This window comes from Pelobates fuscus, chromosome 4 (assembly GCF_036172605.1).
Source record: "Pelobates fuscus isolate aPelFus1 chromosome 4, aPelFus1.pri, whole genome shotgun sequence".
NCBI lineage: Eukaryota > Metazoa > Chordata > Amphibia > Anura > Pelobatidae > Pelobates > Pelobates fuscus.
The window spans coordinates 283,841,657-283,866,564 of NC_086320.1; the positions used below are offsets into that span (position 1 = coordinate 283,841,657).

General features: G+C 39.8%; 2 protein-coding genes across 3 annotated transcripts in view; one reads left to right on the forward strand and one right to left on the reverse strand.

Moving 5' to 3' along the window:
- The first annotated feature begins 38 nt into the window (after nt 1-38).
- Nucleotides 39-19,657, forward strand: UBA5 (ubiquitin like modifier activating enzyme 5). The gene is made up of 12 exons (XM_063452161.1): nt 39-578; nt 6,521-6,566; nt 6,674-6,763; nt 7,222-7,331; nt 8,893-8,979; nt 10,190-10,274; nt 11,007-11,111; nt 12,281-12,408; nt 13,150-13,285; nt 15,616-15,697; nt 16,972-17,078; nt 19,384-19,657. Exons 1-12 carry the CDS (start codon nt 424-426, stop codon nt 19,459-19,461), a joined length of 1,209 nt encoding a protein of 402 aa, XP_063308231.1. The 5' UTR covers nt 39-423; the 3' UTR covers nt 19,462-19,657.
- A 2,422-nt stretch (nt 19,658-22,079) lies between these two features.
- Nucleotides 22,080-24,908, reverse strand: part of NPHP3 (nephrocystin 3) — a 97,139-nt gene continuing 94,310 nt past the window's right edge. For both annotated transcript variants that reach the window (XM_063452163.1, XM_063452162.1), the window contains exon 28: nt 22,080-24,005. In XM_063452163.1, coding sequence (XP_063308233.1) covers nt 23,834-24,005 — 172 coding nt within the window. In that variant the 3' untranslated portion in view covers nt 22,080-23,833. The remainder of the gene's footprint in view (nt 24,006-24,908) is intronic.

A 24,908-nucleotide genomic window follows, 5' to 3' on the forward strand; every position in this document is an offset into this window, starting at 1 on the left:
CCATCTTTGGTGATGGCAACAGCTCTTTAGCAGGCAGGGCACACACAATGCTAGATGGAGTGAACTCTCTAATGCCTCTAGTGATGAGGGTAATTAAATTCCAGAATTAAAAGGCGCAATAAGCTTTCCGTGTATCATAAAAAGTTGACAATCTCCCTTCTGTTGGATTCGGTAGTATTGCTCACATGTCTGTCCCTCCTCTTCCTGAGTGCAGACGTGTCTTTAGGCTACACTAAGGAGAGAGTGTCTGGACCAGTGGCCAGTCCATCACTACCAAATACATAGCGAGTAGCCCTCCTTCATATAATCAGCTCTGAGCAGTGAGAGAGCTGCTGGGTCTGTCTGATCAGGAGATCCCTGCAGAGGCTGAATCACACCCACCCTGGTGCCCACTGTGCCATACTGCCTGCTGGCAGGGCTAGCATGGCTTCTGGTAGCCAGGTAGAGGAGCTCCAAGCCAGGATCCGACAGCTGGAGAATGAGTTGAGACTGGCCCAGAGCAAGGAGCAGCAACATGACACCCACAGGACCAAGATTGACAAGATGAGTGCTGAAGTGGTGGATTCCAACCCTTATAGGTATGAAGACACATGGTCAATGTAACCCATTCTCAAACCCTGCATGCATTTTCTGTATTCTGATATACTGCTAATATGTGCTTAATAATGAGCAGTCTGTGAGCAAACCATCACAATCTCACTTGGCACTTAGCCATTTGATCGAGAATAACAAATGTTTTCCATTGATAAATAGGGTCCAAAAATGTCTGCAATGATTAACTACTGTACCACATAGTATATACATTTTATACAGGAGAGGTTCAATTCTTAAATAGATTTTTTTTTTTTTGTTGTCTGTGTGTTCTACTTTTATACCTCCGTAGTGTCCCTATGTAGGAGGTAACAGTCATTATTTTCAGTTCAAATTCCTCTGTCCCTCTTTTCTTGCCCAATGTTTATCTTTTGTAGGAGCTCAGCTTTCTTGGTGTGCTTAAGTGTACAACATAGCTCCACAGCAGTAATACGCACAGTAACCTGTCCTTACACTACAATAAACCTCAAGAAATCAGTATACGCAAATAAGATACATTGTCCTTGTTCTAAATTGCATTTTAGTTGCATAAATGTATTAGTAAGCCACCTAAAACTTCTCAGAACGACCCTGGCCACGCCTCTAATCACTCCCATGAAATGAAAGCACTACTATAGGCACCCAGACCACTTCAGCTCAATGAAGTGGTCTGGGTGCCAGGCAGTGGCGTACACACAACCCATGGGGCCCCGGTGCGAAAACTGATCCGGGGCCCCCCCCTCCCCCCGCGCGAGCGCTTACTCTGCGCAGGCTGGGGCCGCAACACATGTCGGCGGGCACCTGGTGGCAGGGCTGCGACCCATGCACCTGCGGTATGTATGCCAGTGCATGCATAAACACATACACTTAAAGGACCACTACAGACACCCAGATCACATCAGCTCAATGAAGTGGTCTGGGTGCCAGGTCTCTCTAGTTTTAACCCTGCAGCTGAAAACATAGCAGTTTCAGAGAAACTGCTATGTTTCACTGAGGGTTAATCCAGCCTCTAGTGGCTGTCTCATTGACAGCCGCTAGAGGATTTTCTGCGATTCTCACTGTGAAAATCACAGTGAGAAGACGCTGAACGTCCATAGGAAAGCATTGAGTAATGCTTTCCTATGGGCGGTTTGAATGTGCGCGTGGCTCTTGCCACGCATGTGCATTCGGAGCTGAGAGGCGGATGGGGACGGAGAGATCCCCAGCGTTAAGGGAGTCCGGCGCTGGAGAAAGGTAAGTGCTTAAGACACACACACACTCTCTCATGAACAGACGCACACATTTACTGACTGACACACACTCAGTAACACACACACACACTCTAACACTAACACACACACTCACTAACACACTCACTAACACACACACTCACTAACACACACACTCACTAACACACACACTCACTAACACACACACTCACTAACACACACACTCACTAACACTAACACACTCACTAACACTAACACACTCACTAACACACTCACTAACACACTCACTAACACTAACACACACTCACTAACACACACACTCACTAACACACACACTCACTAACACTAACACACTCACTAACACTAACACACTCACTAACACTAACACACTCTCTAACACTAACACACACACACTCACTAACTCTAACACTAACACACACACTCACTAACTCTAACACTAACACACACACACACTCACTAACACACACACTCACTAACTCTAACACTAACACACACACACACTCACTAACACTCTCACTAACACACGCACTAACACTCTCACTAACACACACACTCTAACACTAACACACACACTCACTAACACACACACACTCACTAACACACACACACTCACTAACACACACACACTCACTAACACACACACACTCACTAACACACACACACTCACTAACACACACACACTCACTAACACACACACACTCACTAACACACACACACTCACTAACACACACACACTCACTAACACACACACACTCACTAACACACACACTAACACACTCAGTAACACACACACTAACACACTCACTCACACTAACACACTCACACGTTTTTTGTTTGTTTTTTAAATTTAATCCCCCCAGCCTCCTTACCTGTGGGAGAGCTGGGGGGATTCCCTGGGGTCCAGTGGTGTTGCTGGCCCTGCTGTCACCCGGCTGGCTGGCGGGCGCGCGAGGGAGCACTGTCCCCTGAGTGCTCCCTCTTCAGCTCCCTCGCGTGCCGCGTACTGATGCCGGAGCTGGAAGATGACGTCATCTTCCGGCTCCGGTTTCAGTGCGGTGCGCAAGGGAGCTGAAGAGGGAGCACCCAGGGGACAGTGCTCCCTCGCGCGCCCGCCAGCCAGCCGGGTGACAGCAGGGCCAGCCTCGGGGGGCCCGGAGGTGGCCGGCTCCTGGGCCCCCCAGCAGAAGAGGCTGGCCCTGTGGGTACATACCTGGGTCGAAGGGCGGCCGGGCCCCCTGGTGGGCCGGGCCCGGTCGCAGCCGTGACCCCTGCGACCCTGGTATGTACGCCACTGGTGCCAGGTCCCTCTAGGACAGGGATAGGCAACCTTTGGCTCTGCAGATGTTTTGGACTACACCTTCCATGATGCTTTGCCAGCATTATGTGTGTAAGAGCATTATGGGGGATGTAGTCCACAACATCTGGAGAGCCGAAGGTTGCCTATCCCTGCTCTAGGATTAACCCTGCAGCTGAAAACATAGCAGTTTCAAAGAAACTGCTATGTTTCACTGAGGGTTAATCCAGCCTCTAGTGGCTGTCTCACTGACAGCCACAAGAGGCCTGCTTCCGCGATTCTCGAGAAGACACTGGACGTACATAGGAAAGCATTGAGTAATGCTTTCCTTTGGGCGGTTTGAATGCGCACGCGGCTCTTGCCGCGCATTCTGAGCTGGCGTCAGTGGGAGGGCATCCTCGGCGCTGGAGAAAGGTAAGTGGCTGAAGGAGTTTTAACTTTAATTAATGGTGTTTTAACCCCTTCAGCCCAGTGGGAGAGGGGCCCTGAGGGTGGGCGGGACCTAATGACCCTATAGTGCCAGGAAAACGAGTTCTTTAAATAGTCCCTCTTTGCCCCTATGAAATGTTGGTAGGTATGTAGTTTTAGTTTAATCAATAAAGTTATTACACTTAAGAAACCACTCCACACCCACAAAGCACTTCAGCATTCTGAAGTGCTTTGTGTCTATTGAGTATCCTATTTTAAAGCAATCGCCACTTTTTAGTAGAAATTAGTAGAATTGGAAACGCCTACCTTGCTGTCAAACAGCCAGGGAGGTTTTCTTCCTCCTTCTGTTAGCAACTCTGAGCATTCTACTTGAGCATACCTGCCTTGTTCCCCATTGTTGCTCACAGATCTCAGACCAGCATCTTTCAGTACCTCCACAGATCTCTGCCTAGACGCAGACGAGCTTGCGCGTGCACACAGACTTCTGAGTGAGATGCATCTGATTCGGTATTTCCCTGTGAAGAGAGTGAAAGTCGCTTCCAAGGAAAAAGGGGATGGCTTGCAAAGGTTGCAGTCATAAGAACTGCAGGTTTTGCAAGCTCTTTTTAGAAACACTCACCATGACTACATGCATAAATAAATGCATGCATTTATTCATTAGGGCTATATCTGCTAAATAGATATATTTTTAAATGTATTTCTGCTGTGGTAAAACTCCTGGTAAGATCTTAACAGCTGTAGTGAACTGGACCCTGATTTGTAAAGCAAAACTAACAATGTCACAATTGTATGCAGTGTGATGTGTGTCCAAAACGATATATACAATATATGGACAAAAGTATTGGTACTACTGACCATTACACCAACAGCAACTTTTGACATTTTATTCTAAATAGATAGACATTAATATGTAGTTTGTGCTCCCCCCTCACCCCCTTTGCATCTATAACCGTTTTCCGTCTTCTGTGAAGGTTTTTCACAAGATTTTCAACTGGTTTTGTGGGAATTCTTGCCCATTCATCCAGTAGAGCATGTGTGAGGTCAGACACTAATGTTGGATGAGAAGACCTGGCTCGCAATATCTGTTCCAAACTCATCCAAGGTCTTCGTGGGGTTAAGGTCAGAGCTCTGTGGGGGCCAGTCAAGTTCTTCCACATTAAACTTATCCAACCATGTCTTTATGGACCTTTCTTTGTGCAGTGGGGTACAGTCATGCTGTAATATAAAATGGCCTTCCCAAAACTTGAAAAACAGCCCCATACCATTATCCTACCTCCACCAAACTTTACACTTGGCACAATACATATAGACAGGTAACGTTCTCCTGGCATCTACCAAACCCAGACTCGACCATCAGACTGCCAAACAGAGAAGCGTGATTCGTCGCACATTTCCACTGCTCGAGAGTCCAGTGGCTGCGTGCTTTACACCACCCGATCTGACGCTTTACATTGTGCTTGGTAATGTGAGGCTTGCATGCAGCTGCTTGGCCATGGAAACCCATTCCATGAGACTCCTGCCGCACAGTTTCTGTACTGATATTAATGCCAGTGGAAGTTTGGAACTCTTCAGCTATGGAATCAGCAAAGCGTTTGCGACTTTTACTTACCATATCTCTCAGGACTCAGTGACGCTGCTGTGTGACTTTGCGTAGTCATCCACTTCATGGCTGAGTTGCTGCTTTTTTATGCTTCCACTGTCCAATCATACCACTTACAGTTGACCGAGAAATATCTAGAAGGGCTAAAATCTCACAAACTGACTTTTTGCAAAACTGGCATCCTATCACATTACCACACTTGAATTTACAGAGCTCTTCAGAACGACCTATTTTTTTCACAAATGTTTGTGAATGCAGACTGCATGGCTAGGTGCTTGATCGTACACACATCTGGCAATGGCTCTGAGCTGTTGAACTTATAAAAAGCAAAAATAATGCTGTGCACAGCAACAGCAGAAAGCACCATTTTTAAATGAAAAGCAAATAAACAGAATAATTATTATGTTTGCTTCACTATAGGAAAATAAACAAAAGAAGGAGAATGCAATTTTATATGAAAAACGCCTCACATGGCTATTGACTTTAACATTTAGCTTTTCATTTATTAAAAGAACCAACATGTTTGCTTTTCATTGTTGATTGAACGTATTGTCCTAAAAAAACATTGATATTGAAATAAACAGCTCAATGCTATTAGACTAAGTCCATAATGTTACTTTCTTTAAAAATGGAGTGTTTTGGGGTTTCTAGCACCAATTACATAATAATATTATAACAGTTATATCATAAAGTGTATTAGCACTGTTAAATCCAGAGCTGATAACAGCAGTGTATGCCATGCAGTAGATCTATTTGGACGTTGTGGGTTTAAAGGACCACTATAGGCACCCAGATCACTTCAGCTCAATGAAGTGGTCTGGGTGCCAGGTCCATCTAGGGTTAACCCTGCCTGCTGTAAACATAGCAGTTTCTGAGAAACTGCTATGTTTACATATGGGTTAATCCAGCCTCTAGGGGCGGTCTCATTGACAGCCGCTAGAGGCGCTTCCGCGTTTCTCACTGTGATTTTCACAGTGAGAAGATGCCAGCGGCCATAGGAGAGCATTGAGCAATGCTTTCCTATGGACTGACTGCGCGCGCTGCTCTTGCCGTGCATGCGCATTCATCGGATGACGTCGGAAGAGGGAGGAGAGTCCCCAGCGCCGGGCTGAAGGGAGGGTCATAAGGTTGAGGGGGCCCAGAGGCCCTAAAGTGCCAGGAAACAAGTAAAGAGGTCCCTTAAGGGTGATTAGAGAGGGTATAGGGTTAGGTGTACTTCCCTTCAAGGTGCATATATATTCATATGGATAATATAAGTTTAGATAAGTCTTATATTAAAATGGTCTGTTGTCTAGATTGTACTCTACATTCTAGAACACGCAGGAAGTTATGGCTAGCTAATAGAATGTATTGTTCTAAAATGCATTACATCTGTCATCATTTTTTCTCTCTTTGCAGTCGTTTAATGGCTTTGAAACGAATGGGAATTGTCAATGATTACGAGGTGAGACCACATGGATTTTATACCCACAATTTGAAATCATTATTGATCTTACCAATAATCTTCTTGATAACTAAATTGTTAATATTATATTTTTCTTGTGACAATAGAAAATCCGCACATTCACGGTGGCGGTAGTGGGAGTTGGTGGCATTGGCAGCGTGACTGCAGAAATGCTGACAAGATGTGGCATTGGTAAGGTAATACATTTTTTTTTCTCAAAATACCAATTGTGTGTGCTTGTTTATATGTGTCAGATGTAAAACCCTCTATAGGGTCACCCACTTAACCCATGTAATAAGATGCACATAGGAGTATCAGACGAGTCTATAAATGCTCTATTATACACACACGTTATCACACAATGTCAATAATTGTTCCAAATAAATGTCAAATTAGATAATGCAAAAAATAGCTGAATTAAATATTTTTATTTTTAAAAGAGTATTTTTAGTATTTTTTAGTATTCTGTGTTTCAATTTAGATGTGACAAAAAAATGTTTGGTTTAAAAAAAAAAAAAAAAAAAAGTTAGTTACACTAATAGTATGATCAATAAAGCTTTTTCTTTGCAGAAGAAATTTCACAACAATTTCCAATGACTCTAAGGTGGCCGCTCCCAGTGAGTCATTAGAGTAAATGCTTTTGTTTCTATTCCAGCTGCTGCTATTTGATTATGACAAGGTGGAAATGGCAAACATGAACAGGCTCTTTTTCCAGCCTCACCAAGCAGGACTTACTAAAGTGGAGGCAGCGGAACGCACTTTGCGGTAACATTCCTTATTTGCCATGAGGATTAAACATACTTTGCATGCGTGTTTATTTAGTACGCCACATTAGCCAGCTTTTACACAATGCAGAGAGGTCCAATCAAATGCTTCCTAAAGAGAAGTTTTTGATTGTATTGTTATCACTGGCTTAGAGTGCACGTGCAAGCTGTGAGCCAGTAAGGGGAGGGAGTGGGGGTGGACAGAGGGAGGGAGAAAAGGAATATTGAAAAAAAAATTAAAGTTTAAAGGACCACTCTAGGCACCCAGACCACTTCAGCTTAATGAAGTTGTCTGGGTGCCAGGACCCTCTAGGATTAACCCTTTTTTTTAAATAAACATAGCAGTTTCAGAGAAACTGCTATGTTTATAGTAGGGTTAAGCCAGCCTCCAAATCCTCTAGTGGCTGTCTCACTGACAGCCGCTAGAGGTGCTTGCGTGCTTCTCACTGTGAAAATCACAGTGAGAGCACACAAGCGTCCATAGGAAAGCATTGTAAATGCTTTCCTATGAGACCGGCTGAATGCGCGCGCAGCTCTTGCCGCGCATGTGCATTCAAGCGAAAGGGAGTATCGAAGGCGGAGAGGAGGAGGAGAGCTCCACGCCCGGCGCTGGAATAAAGGTAAGTTTTAACCCTTTACTCTCCCCAGAGCCCGGCGGGAGGGGGTCCCTGAGGGTGGGGGCACCCTCAGGGCACTATAGTGCCAGGAAAACAAATATGTTTTCCTGGCACTATAGTGGTCCTTTAAGGGATACTTTAATGAAAACATGCATGCAAGGCAGATTCTCTGAGCCATTGCTGCCTCTTGAGTTTATCTCCATTGAGCTAACGAAACCAGGAAGTAACAGGACCTGTTGTCGATTTGATAGCCAAGGGGGTGTAACCAGTTTACATTACAAAAGTGTCCTTTTTTTATTGAAATCTGAGAACACACTCTTCACATAAAGCATTTTTAGCAAGCTAAAGTTGTTTAGGGGTCTGAGATGTTCCTTTAATAGTATAGGGAGGTGAGACTTAAATGAAAGAAGGCAAGGGAGATGCATGCTTTCCTTTACTGATGCTTTCCGCATGCAACAGATGTCATTTTGCACAAAATAGATATTAGGCATTCTGGAACAGTTTCAAGTAGATGTTGCACATACAGATTCCTACTACCATCACCACTCCTAAAAGCCATGGTGGTTGGAGTAACACTCTAAACGTTAACAATTTTTATGTTGTCATACAACAGATATAGGGTTGTTTGTTTTGTACCCCTGCTCTGTATAGCTGTCATAATCATGTTTAAGTAGAGCAAAAAACAAGTTGCAATTGAGTGCGGAGAACTTGTTTTTTGCTCTCCTTATGTTTGTTTAAGTTTGCCACTATTTGTTATTTTAGGTTTCTCCTGTCAAAAACACAGCTGTTTTTCATAATGTATGTGTATAAATCTCACATCCTTAATGGTGACCTATGTTTATATGCAGCTGTATTAATGCACAGTATTTCCTCTGCATCACTGTAGGAATCTAGGTAATATCCTTCTGAAATTCTGAATTCTTTTCCTCCTCTATCTTCACTTAGGGACATAAACCCGGATGTCCACTTTGAAGTGCACAACTACAATATAACAACAATAGACAACTTTCAACATTTCATGGACAGAATAAGGTAGACATATGTTATTAACCATAGGCCAGTTTGTCTTCTTCCCTCCTGTGGTGGAGCCTGATGGCTGCTGGGTGCCATGTTTTGAATGTGTTTGTCTATATGAGGTTGCGTTTGCATATTCTCATGCTTCAACCTCTCCTGCATTAGTTGTGTGCCCTGTTTATTTCATATCATGGAGCTATGGCAGCTTACCTGAATACCACAATTATTTTGATGTTAAAACAAATGCAGATGTTAACATTTTTCATTTTTCTGAGAGGCAACACTACTTCAAAAACTTCAGTGATGTTGTAATTAATTTGCTTGCTAATTCACCAAATTGGTTATTGTACTATTATTATTATATTCGAAGAAGATTTTCTCCCTCTCCCCACAGCTCCTATATTTTTATAAAAACATATTTACTCTGGGTTGGTTTTAATAGTAATTGGGTGTTTGCATACATGTGAACGTTTTTACAATTCAGTATCTCTTTAAACTATGATTGGAGGAATAATTAGATATGATTTATTTATAGTTAATAATACATGTAACTGTGTTTCTAAGTGTATATACACGCATACACATGCAATGTGGAAAATCCTCTAAAAATTGGACAGATTCCGTTATGAGGGAAGAAAATAGCCAAGAAGGCAAATATTGTAAAAAAACAAACTCCTAAAATTAATATCAAGATATTTAATAAGTACATGTATTTACCTTTTTGCTAGATTCCAAGTACATTTTGGAGGCCTATATGGATTTTATAAACATTTATTTTTTAAAAATAACAAATGCATACATTTAGCCAAAAATAGCCACGGTGTTGGAGAGTTTTTCCAGATCAGTTGTTTTATGCTCAATTTTTCCACTTGGATTTAGTTTGCAAAATGTCGGTTTTATGCATAACCTTGTCATTAAGTCAAAGTGAATTCCTCATTTTGAGTCACAATAGCTGAATTAAAACAATTCTTCAAGTTTTCTATGTCTTTAGTTTGACTATTTTGGCCTAAGATTTTAAATTCCCATTGAATTCACAATAATGAATAATCTTGTTTGGCGCTACAACTGGAATGCAATCTACTGAGCTATCTCAATAACTGTATCAGTATGTGAAAGAAAAAGTTAATTCTTGTTCCGTTTTACACATATCTAGTAAAAAAATATTGCCGTATACTGCTCTGTTTTCATAAGGCCAACTCTAAATTGTATTTTTTTTACCTTTCAATAGCAAAGGAGGTTTAAAAGAGGGGCATCCTGTTGACCTTGTACTTAGCTGCGTAGACAACTTTGAAGCTCGGATGGCAATTAACACTGTGAGTGGTAATTTCTCAAAGATTAAGCAAATGAAAGATGTTTGAATATTTTAATTTAGCATGTATATTTATTATAAGTAAACCTATTAGAATGTATTTCTCTCTCAACAGACATATAGCATTAAGAAGTTCAGTGTTGATATCCTACTGTGGTAATAATTGATTGTAGACTTCAATAAGGAGCAAGCATATTTTTCAACAGACACTATAAGCACCATAACCACTACAGTTTACTGTAGCAGTTATGGTGCAAAGATTGTTTGAGTGGAGTGCCTTAATTCTTTGTCAAACAGTTTTCAGGTGGAACGATGGCAATTCTTGCATGAATACGATAAGCTGCAGTAGTCACTGTGTTCGCAGTGCTTATATTCCTTATATTAAAACATTCCTTACACAATTTTACCACCTCAATGTACCTATGTTTAATGAGGCTGGATGATCCATGGATTTGTACAATCATCATGTAGCAACAGGTATCAGCCTTTGTCTACAGTCCAGTTTTGAAGAAAATTGAATGACTCTCTTTAAACATACATTTTCAAACTATAAAGGTTGTAGAGTTCTGAGATTTTGGAATCCACATGTCTTGTGTTCATGAGTAGGTGTGCTTAATAAAGTGGCCACTGTGTTTATGTTCTGTACAAATCACAATTTAACATTGTTTTCGTAATTCCTAGTCTTTAAATTATTGACTTTTTTTATAGATATTATTTCTTTTTCTTTTAAATATAGGCTTGCAATGAACTTGGACAAACCTGGATGGAATCTGGTGTGAGTGAGAATGCTGTTTCAGGACACATTCAACTTATCAAACCAGGAGAAACTGCCTGTTTTGCGGTATTTATTGATTTATGTGAAACATTTTATAATGATGTATTAGAGTCCTTTGTATCCCATAGATGTTATTGCTCATCCCTGGGAAGTAAATAATCATTTAAATAAATATGTAATCTAACTGTTTTTAGTGTGTAGAGCATCTCTAGAACCAGAATGTAAGGGATATACACTTCCATTCCACTAGAACCTGGATGGACCCGTAAGAAGTGCAGAATACTGGAATACTACATTTTAACCTTGCACTGTACCTGTTGTGGTACACACAAGTTGGCTTTTAAATTAAGAGCAGAAAATGTCATCAATGTATTGTGTTGAAAAATGCCAACAAGGTTTTTTGATTTTTATTTAAAGCTCTTTAAACATTTGGTCTCTCCCCCCACCTGCCAGTCAATTCTTGGGATACACCTATCTATACTGGCAGCTTTCAGGTGTACTGTAAGTATTGAATGACAGGGTAGGACAGGAGAACCCTCACTAAGGAAGTTTTCCTGCTCTCCATCAAAGTGAAATCCCGCCCCAATAAGTATTTCTCATACCTGTTATGGGGTATGATGACTCTGTTCTGATGAAAATGCACTGGCTGAGAAAACGGCAAGATGGCATCATTAGGCAGGGCCAATGACTATACGGAGGAGCAGGGCCAGATGGTGGGTGTTAAACTAGTGTAGCACCCGTAGACTTCTGATAATGGTGGCATTGGAATAGTGTGCAGAAGTTAAGTTTTATGACTGTTCCTAAAGCAAATAAATATTTTACTTTATTATGATAAATCTAGATCTTTTTGTTCTTTATGAGCTGCTATATGTTTAGTGGAACTTGGCATGACAGGTTTATCTTCACCTGCAGAACATTACATTTCCTAATTAATCGACATATGGATCTGCAATATAATCACACAGCATGGACAGTGTAAATGCTTTTTAAAGACTCGCATATACATCTTAATGTATTTTGAGAGAATTTGACTTAGTGGTATGACTACTAAATCTACGTAAGTAGTACTGTAGTATGTTTTAGTAAAATGGATGGCTAGATAGTAAAGGAAATTATTTACTTATAACATTTTTTTTTTTTTTTTAATTTAATTGAGATTGCCTTTTAATTGTGTTTGAGTTTTTTCCATTTATTTATTTTTGTCTTTTTTTTAATTGTGTTCCTTCCCTACTTAGTGTGCTCCTCCTTTGGTAGTTGCTGCAAATATTGACGAAAAGACTCTGAAAAGGGAGGGAGTATGTGCGGCCAGCCTTCCCACCACTATGGGAGTCGTGGCAGGGCTTCTTGTACAAAATGTTCTTAAGTAAGTAACTTAGCACTTTTAACGCAGCCATATTCTTTAATATTTTTTGAATGATGTGGAGAATGACCAATTAATAGATATTTTGCGTTTTTTAAACTGCATTTAATCCAGCCTTAATTGAGATACAGCTTCTAATCTAGATGCGGAGTCCTGAGTCTAGAGCAGTATCAGCTGTACCTCACTGATGAAGCTTTTGAAAGTCTAACATTGTCTGTGGTTGCTGTATTCCAGCTATGAACTGGTCGCGTGTGTAATTAATCTTATATACTAGTGACCGGGCTAAACATTTTCCAGTTGCCACAAGCCATTGGTGAGTGAAAATGTAACCCTCACCAGTAGAAACGTGCTATGGGTCCTTCTGGCTTGCATGGCGAGTAACTTTTAAGGGCTGGCTAGTAATATAAGACATTCAATTTTAAGTCCTGCTACTGGAACATGTTTACTTGGTAATTGCTCAGGTGAGCTAAATCTTACTTACAACATCCTGAGCGATGATTACCCATAGGACCATGAAAACATTTATTCTTATTAAAGTGTGCCTGTTGAAGTTGTTCTTAGTTTAAATTACTTATGAGTTTTTCTAGACAGCGTACTCATCTCTGTAGAATAACCTACAGGAAACATTTTGCCCATCTTTGCTGGCAGGGAATTGTGTATTTAAGTTAAAAACATCTATAGTCCTATCTACCCCAGAGGTATGAATGTGTTTCACTGTATAATTGCATTTAATTGGTCTTCCAGGTACCTCTTGAACTTTGGCACAGTTAGTTTCTACCTGGGATACAACGCGCTGCAAGACTTCTTCCCCTCTATGGCAATGAAACCTAATCCACAGTGTGATGATAAATACTGCAAAATACAGCAATCGGAATTCAAGGTAAATGCAAAGTATGTTTAAGAGATGTTATTGTACATGTAGTACAAGATTGGGTATTGAGTCAGTTTTACTGTTAACAATAGGATGTTTTTTTTTTTTTTTTTATTATTATTATTTTTTTTATTCATATCCAGTAGTGTCATAAGCTGAGCGGGGTATCACTGACTTTGTTAAAGTCCTTCTATGTTCAATGCTAGCAGGACTGGGCTTTTTGTAGAAGACTATGTAAATGCAAATACTGATTTTTAAATGTACGATTACATTTGCCAATTTTTTTTTTTTTTTTTTTAAATCTTTATTTATAAGTTCATGCATGTCTATTGGATATAACATACTTATAGGGTATATGCTTGTATGGTTATACAGAAAAATATTGCTTGCCAGTGGTACAAATATACAATGATTATTGAAACGTTCCATACCAGGTTACACAAGACTGGTCTAGCCAGAGCAATTATGAACAGTAATGGGAGCTTATCCTTCAATATACATTAGTTTACTATCCTGGTTTTGTGAGGTAAGGACAATCGATCTCTCTCGAGGGTGTGTCTTCGGCCTCTGGTCCATCTCAGATGCTAGTTGCTATCCACGTGTACCCCTTTCATTATCTCTGTGTATCAATATACTCTATACATTTGCGGCCTGTGGCCTTGTATCTGTGTCTTATACACCCTATCAATACATGAACAGTTTTATGATATGACCCGAGAGTGGGTCGGGGTGAAAAGTAGAGAAGTTTGGGAGGAGAAGAGAAGGTAGGGGAGAGGGGGGAAGGGGCAGTACAGGGTTGCGTCCGTGTAGAATGGGCATCCATGAGATCGGGGTGGCCGGCACCGGTGGCCATCTCCAAAAAGTGTGTACCTGAAAATTCGTCACTGTGTCTATGTCATTCTCACCTATCAGTATAGTCCTCCCACGGCTCCCATGTCTTGATGAATTGAGGGTATGTGTCCCTTATTTGTGCTGTCAATTTATCCATAAGGTGTGCCTCTTTGATGTTGTGGATGACTTTTTCTATTTGTGGCATGTCAGTTTGTAGCCAGGTATGCGCCAAGGCTCGCCTTGCGGCCAGGGATATCTTATTGAACAGTCTTTGTTCTTTGTTGGTCAGGCAGTCTACTGGTCTGGCTATCAGGAAGGACCATGGGTCCGGGGTCAGTGTTTTGTGTAGTACTTCTGTCATAAGGTGGGCTATTCCCTCCCAGTATGTCATCACCTTGGGACACGTCCACCACATGTGTAGGTACGTACCCTTCTCCCTGCACCCCCTCCAGCATGTGTCAATGGGTGTTTTACCCATGCGGTACAGTTTAACCGGTGTGGTGTACCACCGCATAAGAGTTTTATAGCATTGTTCTTGATGGAGTACACAGATGGATGTTTTTGCTGCTGCTTCCCAGATATCTTGCCACTCTCCCCCCTCTAGTGTTTGTTGTAGATCGGTTTCCCATTGTGTGACAAAGGGGGAGTGTATGTCTTATCAGTTGGTGCGCTTAATTGGGCGTAGAGGAGGGTGATTAGGCCGGTACGTGGCCCCTCGGATATGCACAATTTTTCAAAGAATGTTGGTCTGGTATGAGCAGCCTCCCTCACCTGTGTCTTACCCGCAAAGTCCCTGAGCTGAATATATCTGAAGTGGTCCTTTGTGGTTAATGGGGCTAGGGTGGCGAGGCTTTCGAAGGTTCTGAGAGCACCTGCCTGGTATAGCTGGTGATATCTTTGGATTCCCGTGCTCTCAATTCCCCGAAAGCCTCTAGCTAGCAGGCCAGGTGGATACATTTGCCAATTTTGTTTGACAATCCTTACATGTGTCTCTTAACTAAGCAAATTTCCTAAAAACAAATCTATCTATTTGGAAGAACCAGCATATCCAGTGTTCTTGCACATGTGTGAGGTGGACACGATGGAGAAACAAATTGTCTTCCTGGATGTTAATTTTCCCTATAAAATTGTCAAATGATTTTACAATAATTAGAGGCTACGTCAGACGAGGGGGTCTTTGGATATTTTACAAATACCTTTTGAAGGTGACATCAAGACTCTGCATGGGCAGAGTGTCACTCAATCAGAGAACTAACCCAGCCTTTTTGCCAATTTGATCCACAAAACAGCTTCTGCTTGAAGTGGTTGATTTGTGGAAGGGGATGTTCTCAGTTACACTTATATGCATGATATCCCGTGGCCGTTTCATTCCATGTCTTACTCTAACATGGAAAACACTAAGATTACAGTATTTGATGATTACTTCTGCCATCCCTGGTTTAAATAAATGTAATGTTGCAATTTATCATTTTAATCCATCAACTCTTAAATGTCAATTTCTAATTCAGCTAAAAGAGGCAGCAAAACCAAAACAGGAAGCAGTAGTGGTAGAAGAAGAAGAAGAAATTGTTCATGAGGATAATGACTGGGGTAAGACCATTTGTCAGTTTAATAAAACAATTTCAGGGTTATGATCCATTGGACAATGTGTACTGCACTATTGATTTCCCATCTTTGTTTTCCTTTTCCTGCAATGTGGCTGTTTTGAACAAAATGAATAAGGAACATTAATTTTGATTATAGAGTGTATAGTATATGTTACTTCTCTCTGCTTTGTTTGTATGCTCAACAGAGCATTAATACAATTGTGAAACAAATTGGTGATGAAACTACCCACTGATTATATTCTCAAATAAACTTTATTAAATGCGATTTTTAAATCTGCACCTGATTTGTACTACCTTGATGAGCCACAAAAAGCTGGTCGTTGCTAAGGGTAGAAAAATCACTTGGGAAATTGGAAATGTATATGCTTAATTGGTAATCTAGCATGCCATTCTGGTTACCGGTAACAAAATATATCAAAACAGTTATAAGAGGCTAGTTTTAACATTTGTCTGGGAACATGCATGCTTCTTTATTGTCTCCACTATATTATGTAAAGATGTTTGCTCTTGTATATATTTTTAATGGTACACTATATATACTAAAACCACTACATCTTACTGTGGTTGTTTGCATTGCATAAATGCTTCTCATTTTGTCTGACCGTTTAAAGCATTGGCGTTTCTGAGAAACAGCAGTGTTTCCATTTGCCAAAAACATACCCCTAGTGGCTGTCAATTAAACAGTCACTTCCTCCTTCCGATACTTAAATTCAGTTAACTTCATGTTCTGCCCATCATCCCACACAGCATGATGACTGAACCCTGCTCATACTTTCCTTAGAGAAGTAATGGATTGGTTAATTGCGGAAGTGGCCTTGTATATGTTGTGGGTCATCAGATCTAGATCTATAGAGCATCTAGCCAATAGTAGAAGTCCAGCTTTAATATTCCTGCCTAGACTCACAAGGACCATAAATGCATTTTGATTGTGAGTCCCTAAGACTATTCTTATTTCCTCTTTATTTTAAATAACCATAAACATTCTACTGCCATATCAAAGCATGTTTGTGTTTCAGCATAATTTATAACATTATTTTAAGATTGTTTTATGTGTTTTTTTTTTTCTACAGTAATGTTGTTAGAGCTTTATGGTATCTGTAGATGGTTATTATAGTGTCTGTCAAAGGATCAGGGAGGATTGGCTAATTAATAGGATGACAATTTGTAAACATGAAAATCTCTTCTTATTACCTTAATTTGGGGTTATTATATGTTTGTTTGTTTTTTTTATTTTTTTTTTTACTTGCCTTCCTCCAGGTATTGAGCTGGTTTCAGAGGTTTCAGCAGAAGAGCTAAAGGCTGCTTCTGGACCAGTGCCTGATCTCCCAGAGGGAATTACTGTGGCATACACTATACCCATAACGGTATGATGGGACTTAATTGTTATTAACTGCTTCTCCTAGTTTACTTTGCTGGTTAATGTGGGCAGGTCCAGTTAGTATCAATTGCAAACAAAATCTGGGTTGTATAATGAGTCTTACTGGCTATAATGAACGTAGGGAGAAGGATAGAGTGAATTGCACAACTAGTTCTTATTACTTTTTTTTTTTTTTTTTTGTAAGTGAAAGAGATAATTCGAGCAGTGAGTTCCTTTTGCATTCATTTCCATGGGGAAATACAACAAATGTGTGCATATACGCAATAATTTTCTCATAGAATGGCATAGGAGGTGTTGACATTTACACCAGAGTGTGCCTGTACAGTGGAACTATAATAAAGATGAGAGCCACAACAACTTGGTCACATTTAGCATGACTTTATTCCAATGATTTAGAGTGGACATGGCTTGATATGTGCATTTCCTAATAAATATTCAATATAATATAATTGTACATATTGCACTATTTCTAATATTAAGCATAATCCATTTATTTTTATTTCTGCTGTTGATCCCATAGACAACATACAACAATGGATTAATGGATTTTATACTAATAAACAAAAAGGGCACAATTGCAGCTCTTTATATTTTTACAATATCTTTTTTGGACTGAACGGATAATGTCAAATACAGAACGGTAGAGAATTGTGGTACAAAAAGGCATCTAAAATTGCACAGGTTTTGTGACAGTTTTAAGACATTCACTGGAACAGATTTTTTATTTTTTATTTTATTTTATATACAGACATGTAGTTGATGGGATTGCACTTCTTTAATTTGAAACCATTATTTTGAATATGTGAATCTCTCCTAATGTAAAAATACATGTCATCATACAAGACCTGCGCTCTGTTTTAAAAATAAAATTCCAGTATTCTTTGAGCAAAAAGATCTGTCCCTCTCCTATACTTGCAGTAATAATGAGATTGCAATGCCTAGGAATCTTCAGTGCCTCCTATAAAAATACATTGTGCTGTCTAGATTGTGGGCCGCAGTTTGGATGCTTAAAGGGACACTATAGTCACTAAAACAACTGTAGCCAAGTAAAGTAGTTTTGGTGTAAGGATCACTGCTAAGTTTTCTGCCATTTAGTAGTTAAACCTTTTAGTTTATGCAGTCCTAGGCACACCTCCTTGCATGTGACTTGCACAGCTTTCCTAAACACTTCCTATAAAGAGTCATCTAATATTTACACATCATTTATAGCAAATACTGTTTCATTTAGAATGTCTTATCTCCTGCTATGTTAGCAGCTTGTTATACCTTGCAGGAGCCTCCTGTGAGTGACTGAAGTTCAATTTACAGAGCAGGAGTTAAAACGTCTGAAAACATCTGATTGAAAATGAAACAGTTTGAGGTTATTTTATGCAGGTTATGTCAGTCACAGCCAGGGGTGGTGTGGCTAAGGCTGCATAATCCTAAACAAAAGTGATTAAACTCCTAAATGGCAGATAATTGAGCAGGGAGACTGCAGAAGTATGATATACACATTAAAACTGCTTAATTAAACTAAAGTTGTTTTGGTGACTATAGTGGCCCTTTAACCCCTTAAGGGCACATGACGTGTGTGACATGTCATGATTCCCTTTTATTCCAGAAGTTTGGTCCTTAAGGGGTTAAAGGACCACTCTAGGCACCCAGACCACTTCAGCTTAATGAAGTGGTCTGGGTGCCAGGTCCCTCTAGGATTAACCCTTTTTTTTTATAAACATAGCAGTTTCTTTGAAACTGCTATGTTTATAATAGGGTTAATCCAGCCTCCAAATCCTCTAGTGGCTGTCTCACTGACAGCCGCTAGAGGCGCGTGCGTGCTTCTCACTGTGAAAATCACAGTGAGAGCACGCAAGCGTCCATAGAAATGCATTGTAAATGCTTTCCTATGAGACCGGCTGAATGTGTGCGCAGCTCTTGCCGCGCATGCGCATTCAGCCGAAAGGGAAGATCGGAGGCTGAGAGGAGGAGGAGAGCTCCCCGCCCGGCGCTGGAATAAAGGTAAGTTTTAACCCTTTACTCTCCCCAGAGCCCGGCGGGAGGGGGTCCCTGAGGGTGGGGGCACCCTCGGCACTATAGTGCCAGGAAAAAGTGTTTTCCTGGCACTATAGTGGTCCTTTAATGTTCTTTATTTGTTTGCCGATGCTCCAGCTTGTCTGAAAAAAAAAAAAAAAAACCGTTTTCATTCCGGAAATAATATACAGACCTTTCTACTGAAACACACAATGTAACATTTGGTGCTTAAAGGTTTTAGTATGAGTAGTTTATTTAATTGCATCTTAATCTTCTTTATACAGGAACCCACAGCTGGTGCTACAGTAGAAGAGTCGGAGCAGAGCTTGGATGAACTCATGGCTCAGATGAGGAATATGTAGATGGACTGTAAAGTTCATGTCTGGTCAATTTGTCTGCTTGGGAAAAGAATTCTTGCAATCCATGTACTTCTAAAACTACTACTACTAAAATGTTCTAGTCCGCTGATATGTAGCTGGGTCTGTTAGAGCTATTTATTTACAGAAATGCTATACTGTATATTAATGTTGACTAATAAAATCATGAAGTTTCAAATTATCCAGTGACTCATTATAATATTCATTTATAAATACAATAAAATGTTGAGACATTATTTTTGAAGATAGGATTCAGTTAAAACTGTGTGAGACATATCTAGGAATATCCATTATACCAATTATATAGGGCATGGTTCAATGTGCACTAGGTGAAAAGTCTAACCTAACCAGCCCATTTTAAACCTGAATAACAATGCCAAAACAATTTGAGGAAGGTGTAGCAGAACATCGAGCAGAAGAGGAGTGGTGGGTAGTGACGGTGACTAAACAATAATTGCAAGGAGAACCTTCCTGCCAAAGAAGACACTTCAACAGAAGTGAAAACATAAAAACAATAACATTCGGGAAGTGTATTCAAGGATGATCAAGTGGCCTTTCAGATTTGCGGTAAAAGCCTGAGGGGGTAGCCAACCTTCGGATGAAATGAGCTAAGAGTTGAGACAGTTGGCGAGAATGATGGCTCCAAACCAGGAGGAACACTTTCTAAAAGGCGTAATGGCTTCAACATAATTGAAGGCACAAACAACAAGCGAGATGAATGTTTAGAAACCCTCCCAGCAAAGGAACTTGAAACAACACTTTCCTGATAACTACAAATCCATTTAATGCATAGGCTCAAATTAAGCATATTGCAGCACCTTGAGCACTGGGAGTGCATGATTGTTCCATACTACAGCATGCACAAATTCCTGGATGTTCAGATGCCAAGCCAGCTAACAGTAGAAGAGCACCAAAAGAGCTGAAATCTGATCATTGCTGATAAACCTATAACCTGAAAGAGTTTCAAAATGTGAAGAAGGTTAAAGGTCTGACACACAAGGTTAACTCCCTAGGACACACCCCCAGATACAGATCTAACACATAGGGTTACTTCCAAGCACACACCTCCAGATACAGGTATATCAGGGAACTTGTGCTGGAAGAAATGACTTGCTTTTATCTGCGTTCTTGAGGGTTAATGAATGCCGGCATTTCTCTTACTTCTGCTGCTTTGTAGATTCTGATTTTTGGTTACCTACAAACCAACCATCCGGTCTTCTCCTGACCTGCAAAGGACTGCAAGCTGTTAGCATTCAACTCCTTCCTGCTTGCTTCTGACCCAGTCGTGATTGTTTGCAGTATCCCAACACTCCTCCTGCTGCACTGGGATCTCTCCCAGCAATGAAATAGTAAGAGCACTTTTCCTGCAACTAATGTTTACTCTGTCCTGTTATCCATTATACTCACCTGGAACTTCGACACGCTTTTCTGAATAGCTAGCTGCATCCTGTGCAAACCCACTGTGTTCACCCTAACAGCTAAATACATCATTACAGACTTCTACCGCTGTGTCTTCGGTGTACTCTCAGCACCATCTTGTGGTCAATCACAAGGACTGCATTTCACTGTCTGACTAAAGTTGCTTGCGAATGGCGGAACTGGATCCTGTTATATACTAAAAGTAGGGATAGGTTTTTCTCTTTTTTTTTTTTTTCTCAAGGTATTAAAAGGATTGTAAGAAGCAAGTAAATCAACTGGAAGTTCCAAGGCACCCTCAGTTCAATTTCCAGAGCCACACACAGGTCTCTTCTGGTGCTAAACACCAGGAACTTAGCATTCAAACAAGAGGCCATTAGATGTGTTTCCAGGACCCTATACCTAGAAGATCTCTAGATGACCCGCTTCCCATTTGTCTGCATCAGGAAAGTGGATTGCCTACAACACCACAATCCAGAAAGTTTTCCTCCCTCATTTTGCTTGATGGTGAATTCTTCCAGACATGTTTTCACTTTTCCAGAGTTAGATATTTCAGCATTATAATTAACCCCTAAAGGACACACGTGACATGTCATGATTCCCTTTTATTTCAAAAGTTTGGTCCTTAAGGGGTTAAACCAGTTTAATTTGACTGGGTGTCTCTTCTAGGACTTTGACAAACTGGCTTTTGAAAAGGAGGTGTCCTATGACGATGCAATGCTGAAAATCCTTAAGCTTTTTTGAATTAAAGTATCTACTTTCAATGGTTGTCTATGAAGATTGCATGGCTGTATGTATGATTCTTCGGCAATGGGTTGAAATAGCCTCTAATTAGAAGAGATATTCACATACTTTTGACCAAGCAATGTTTCTAATTTGTATGAAATCTACAGTCAGTGCACATCTACACACATTGGGGAACATGTTCAAACCATCACTAACAAAATCAATATGGAAGTCTGTAGAATGTTCCTGTTGATTCCATTGGTTTCCTTATTTAGAAAATTGCCTGCAATAGCATTATTTTCTGTTAACTTGTTAAAAAAAAATCTCCTTTTATTATACTGTATTGTCATCTAGCACAGATCTTTTTTAATAGAGCATACAAAAATGACATTTTTAGTTGAAAATGAATTTAATAGTTTAGAAAATAATACAAATCACATCAACATGTTGAAACTGGTATTTGACTATACATTTAAATTGATATAAAAAAACAAAATCTGGTATGTAAAATATACAAATAAATATCAGGTTTTTGTTTTGTTTTTTTTGCACAGAGATAGAGTAATAAAGTAAATATTCTGGAAAGTGCATTTGAAGTAAATATTCAAAGTGAAATGCACATTTAAGGTCCAAATCGCTTAACTGGAATAAATATCTAAGTTGGCTTAGATAATTTGACTTCGGCTAGTTTCACCTAAAATTTAACATTTCATTTAAGTTTTACTTAAGTAAGCAACACTGTATGCATTACAATAGTGCAATATCACATTGAAAACCCAGTCTAATACTTTTCTGTAATTTAAATGAAAACTTACTTGTGATCATATAACTGTTGACATTGTTAAAAGTGGGTTTAAAGTGTTTTCTTTCATAAATTACTTTTACCACTAATGGCTAACTTTTGGTACTGTAGGTGTCTGTGACTTTTTTTCCCTGAAGAGATGTATTAGCTGGAGAACATTTTTACCTCAGAATGTGCTTTGTATGGTAAATCATGCAGAATATTTCACTCCTCAACGTAAATGGCATCTTTGGAGAAAGTTATATTTCAGTCATATATCAGTCTTCAGATACAATAAAGACTGCTGACTGCCATCTGCATTTTACTGAATATGGCTCTGATGTATCTTTTGTTTTTTATTGTCCATCACTGTGAGCATTTTTCACTAAACTGTTAATTTTTAAAATTTCACAACGAATTCAAAGTATCTCTATTTTCCAATTCAGTTATTTTGGTCCTAAAATTTACATTTGCTTTCAATTCCCAACACGTTAGTATATATCGAGGTAAATGGATGGGCCTGTGTACAATGTTTTTTTGTCACGACTTAGTATGTAGTATGTGGTGCTTTATTTTGCTGACAAGGATTTTACCACTGCCATGCTAGCAAAGCAGGCAGCTAGCTTTCTAGCATTATCAGGGGGAAAGGACTAGAGTTCTAAACAATAGAGTACCAATATGCTTGTTGTAATGGTTCATTAATGAAAATACATTTTTATTTAATACTGGCCTCATTTCACACACAAATCCAAGCAATACTGAATCTATTCATTTCTCATCTTCATTAATACAAGTGTGCTGTTTTTTTTAATTCACAGTTCATATCTCTTTAGATATAGTGCAGGTAAAAACCATAAACCACATCAATATCTCCATCCCCAAAGTCACATTAAGAGGAGTGCAGCACAGAAATGTTTTACCCTTTGTACAGATGGATACAAAACAAAGCTGGCTATAAATCTTTCAAAACGCTATTTATCTGACTGCAACTGATGGATATTATTTTTCTCGGGAACAAATCCCTACAATGGCGTTAGTGCCCAATTCTGTGTCTCTCTTTATTCTTAAAAATCACCTGAAGATATAATCTATATTATATCTAATATTTGTATCTCCAGTTAAAGCTAATCTTAGTCTCATCAAAGTAAACTGGCATAATTGAATCACTGTTCCCAAAATATATAACTCCGATCTCCATGTCATACCTTCAGATGCAGAAAAGGGTGTGGTAAAATGAGGACAATTTACAATGGAAGTACGCTACAAATCTTTGGAAAGCAGCCTGCTTCAATAAAAGAAAACCTGTGTATTTAAAATGATGTTATATTTGTATTCCTGGACCCAGCAGCTGGTATACCAAAGTGCCAAGATGCCATGTCCATTATTTAACTGCTGGAGTTAACCCTGCTGATCAGAGGAGGTATCTTCCCCTCCTCACTCAGAGAAAGCATTGGCTGGTAGGTTATTTCGGAGACTGTAAGTATCTCCACCACTAGAAGAATGCCCAGAGGGAGCTTTCCCTCCTAAGACTGATGTTTCTGCTTCTTTAATTTCCATTGCCCTTTTATACAGTTCTGCTGCCTTTTCAAAATCTCCTTGTTCGTACCTGTTGAGATAAAGAAACACTATGTTGAGGGCTTCTCATACATATTCAGCATTTGGTCTCATTTTGCTCCATTCAGAGATTTACCATCAGTCATACTAATTGAGAAGGATGTACATTTATTATGTATTAAAAGCTCAAGGCTAAGGAACTCTATATGTAATAATATAATGTACATTTAATCCCATTCGTCACAATGAAATAGTTAATAATAGAGAATGATTGACTAAGTGATGGCCAATCTCATTTTCTTTCACTTTTCCTCAAAGATCCAAACATCCGCATGCTTAAATAAAAATGTAAATAGGTTGGTGTAAGCTGAACCTGTCATCTACAATGCAGTCAGAATCTATATTTTAATTATATTGAGATGCAAATTATGCTATGAGTCTTTGTTTTCGAGCAATTGACAAAAATCTCTGATACCCCAAATCTGGCCCTTCAGCAGCCAATCACATAATGCAGTTACATCAATCTTGGACCACAGTGATAGTATGAGTGTGTGGTAGCTTCCCAGTCTCAGCCAATCATTTGCTTCTGAAAGTTGCTTCTGAAAGCAATGACCACAGTACACATCAGCCCCAAAACATACTAGGGATGTGCATGGGGAAAATTTTCGTTTCGGTTCGGTTCGGCATTCCGAAATTCGGGACTTCGGCAATTCGGAATTTCGGGACTTCTCTTGCAGCCGCTTAGTCGATAACTCCCTAATTCCCATGGTATTAGGGAGTTATCAACCAAAAGGCTGAAAGACCTAAATTGGTCTTTCAGCCAAATTTATTAATACTAAGTAAAGATTATAGCAGATTAGATTAAGTAATAGTAAATTCTGCCCCTACTCGCAATACTGAGGAGGAGGTTGTTTCGTTGCTCCAGTGGCCATGAGAGTTTAGCCCACTTGCCAAG

Excerpts from the sequence above, each read along its gene's own strand:
- UBA5 (XM_063452161.1), top strand. The coding sequence starts at position 424 with ATGGCTTCTGGTAGCCAGGTAGAGGAGCTCCAAGCCAGGATCCGACAG. Across the intron at positions 8,980-10,189 it reads CATTTCATGGACAGAATAAG|CAAAGGAGGTTTAAAAGAGG; the intron begins GTAGACATATGT and ends ACCTTTCAATAG. Across the intron at positions 11,112-12,280 it reads GAGAAACTGCCTGTTTTGCG|TGTGCTCCTCCTTTGGTAGT; the intron begins GTATTTATTGAT and ends TTCCCTACTTAG.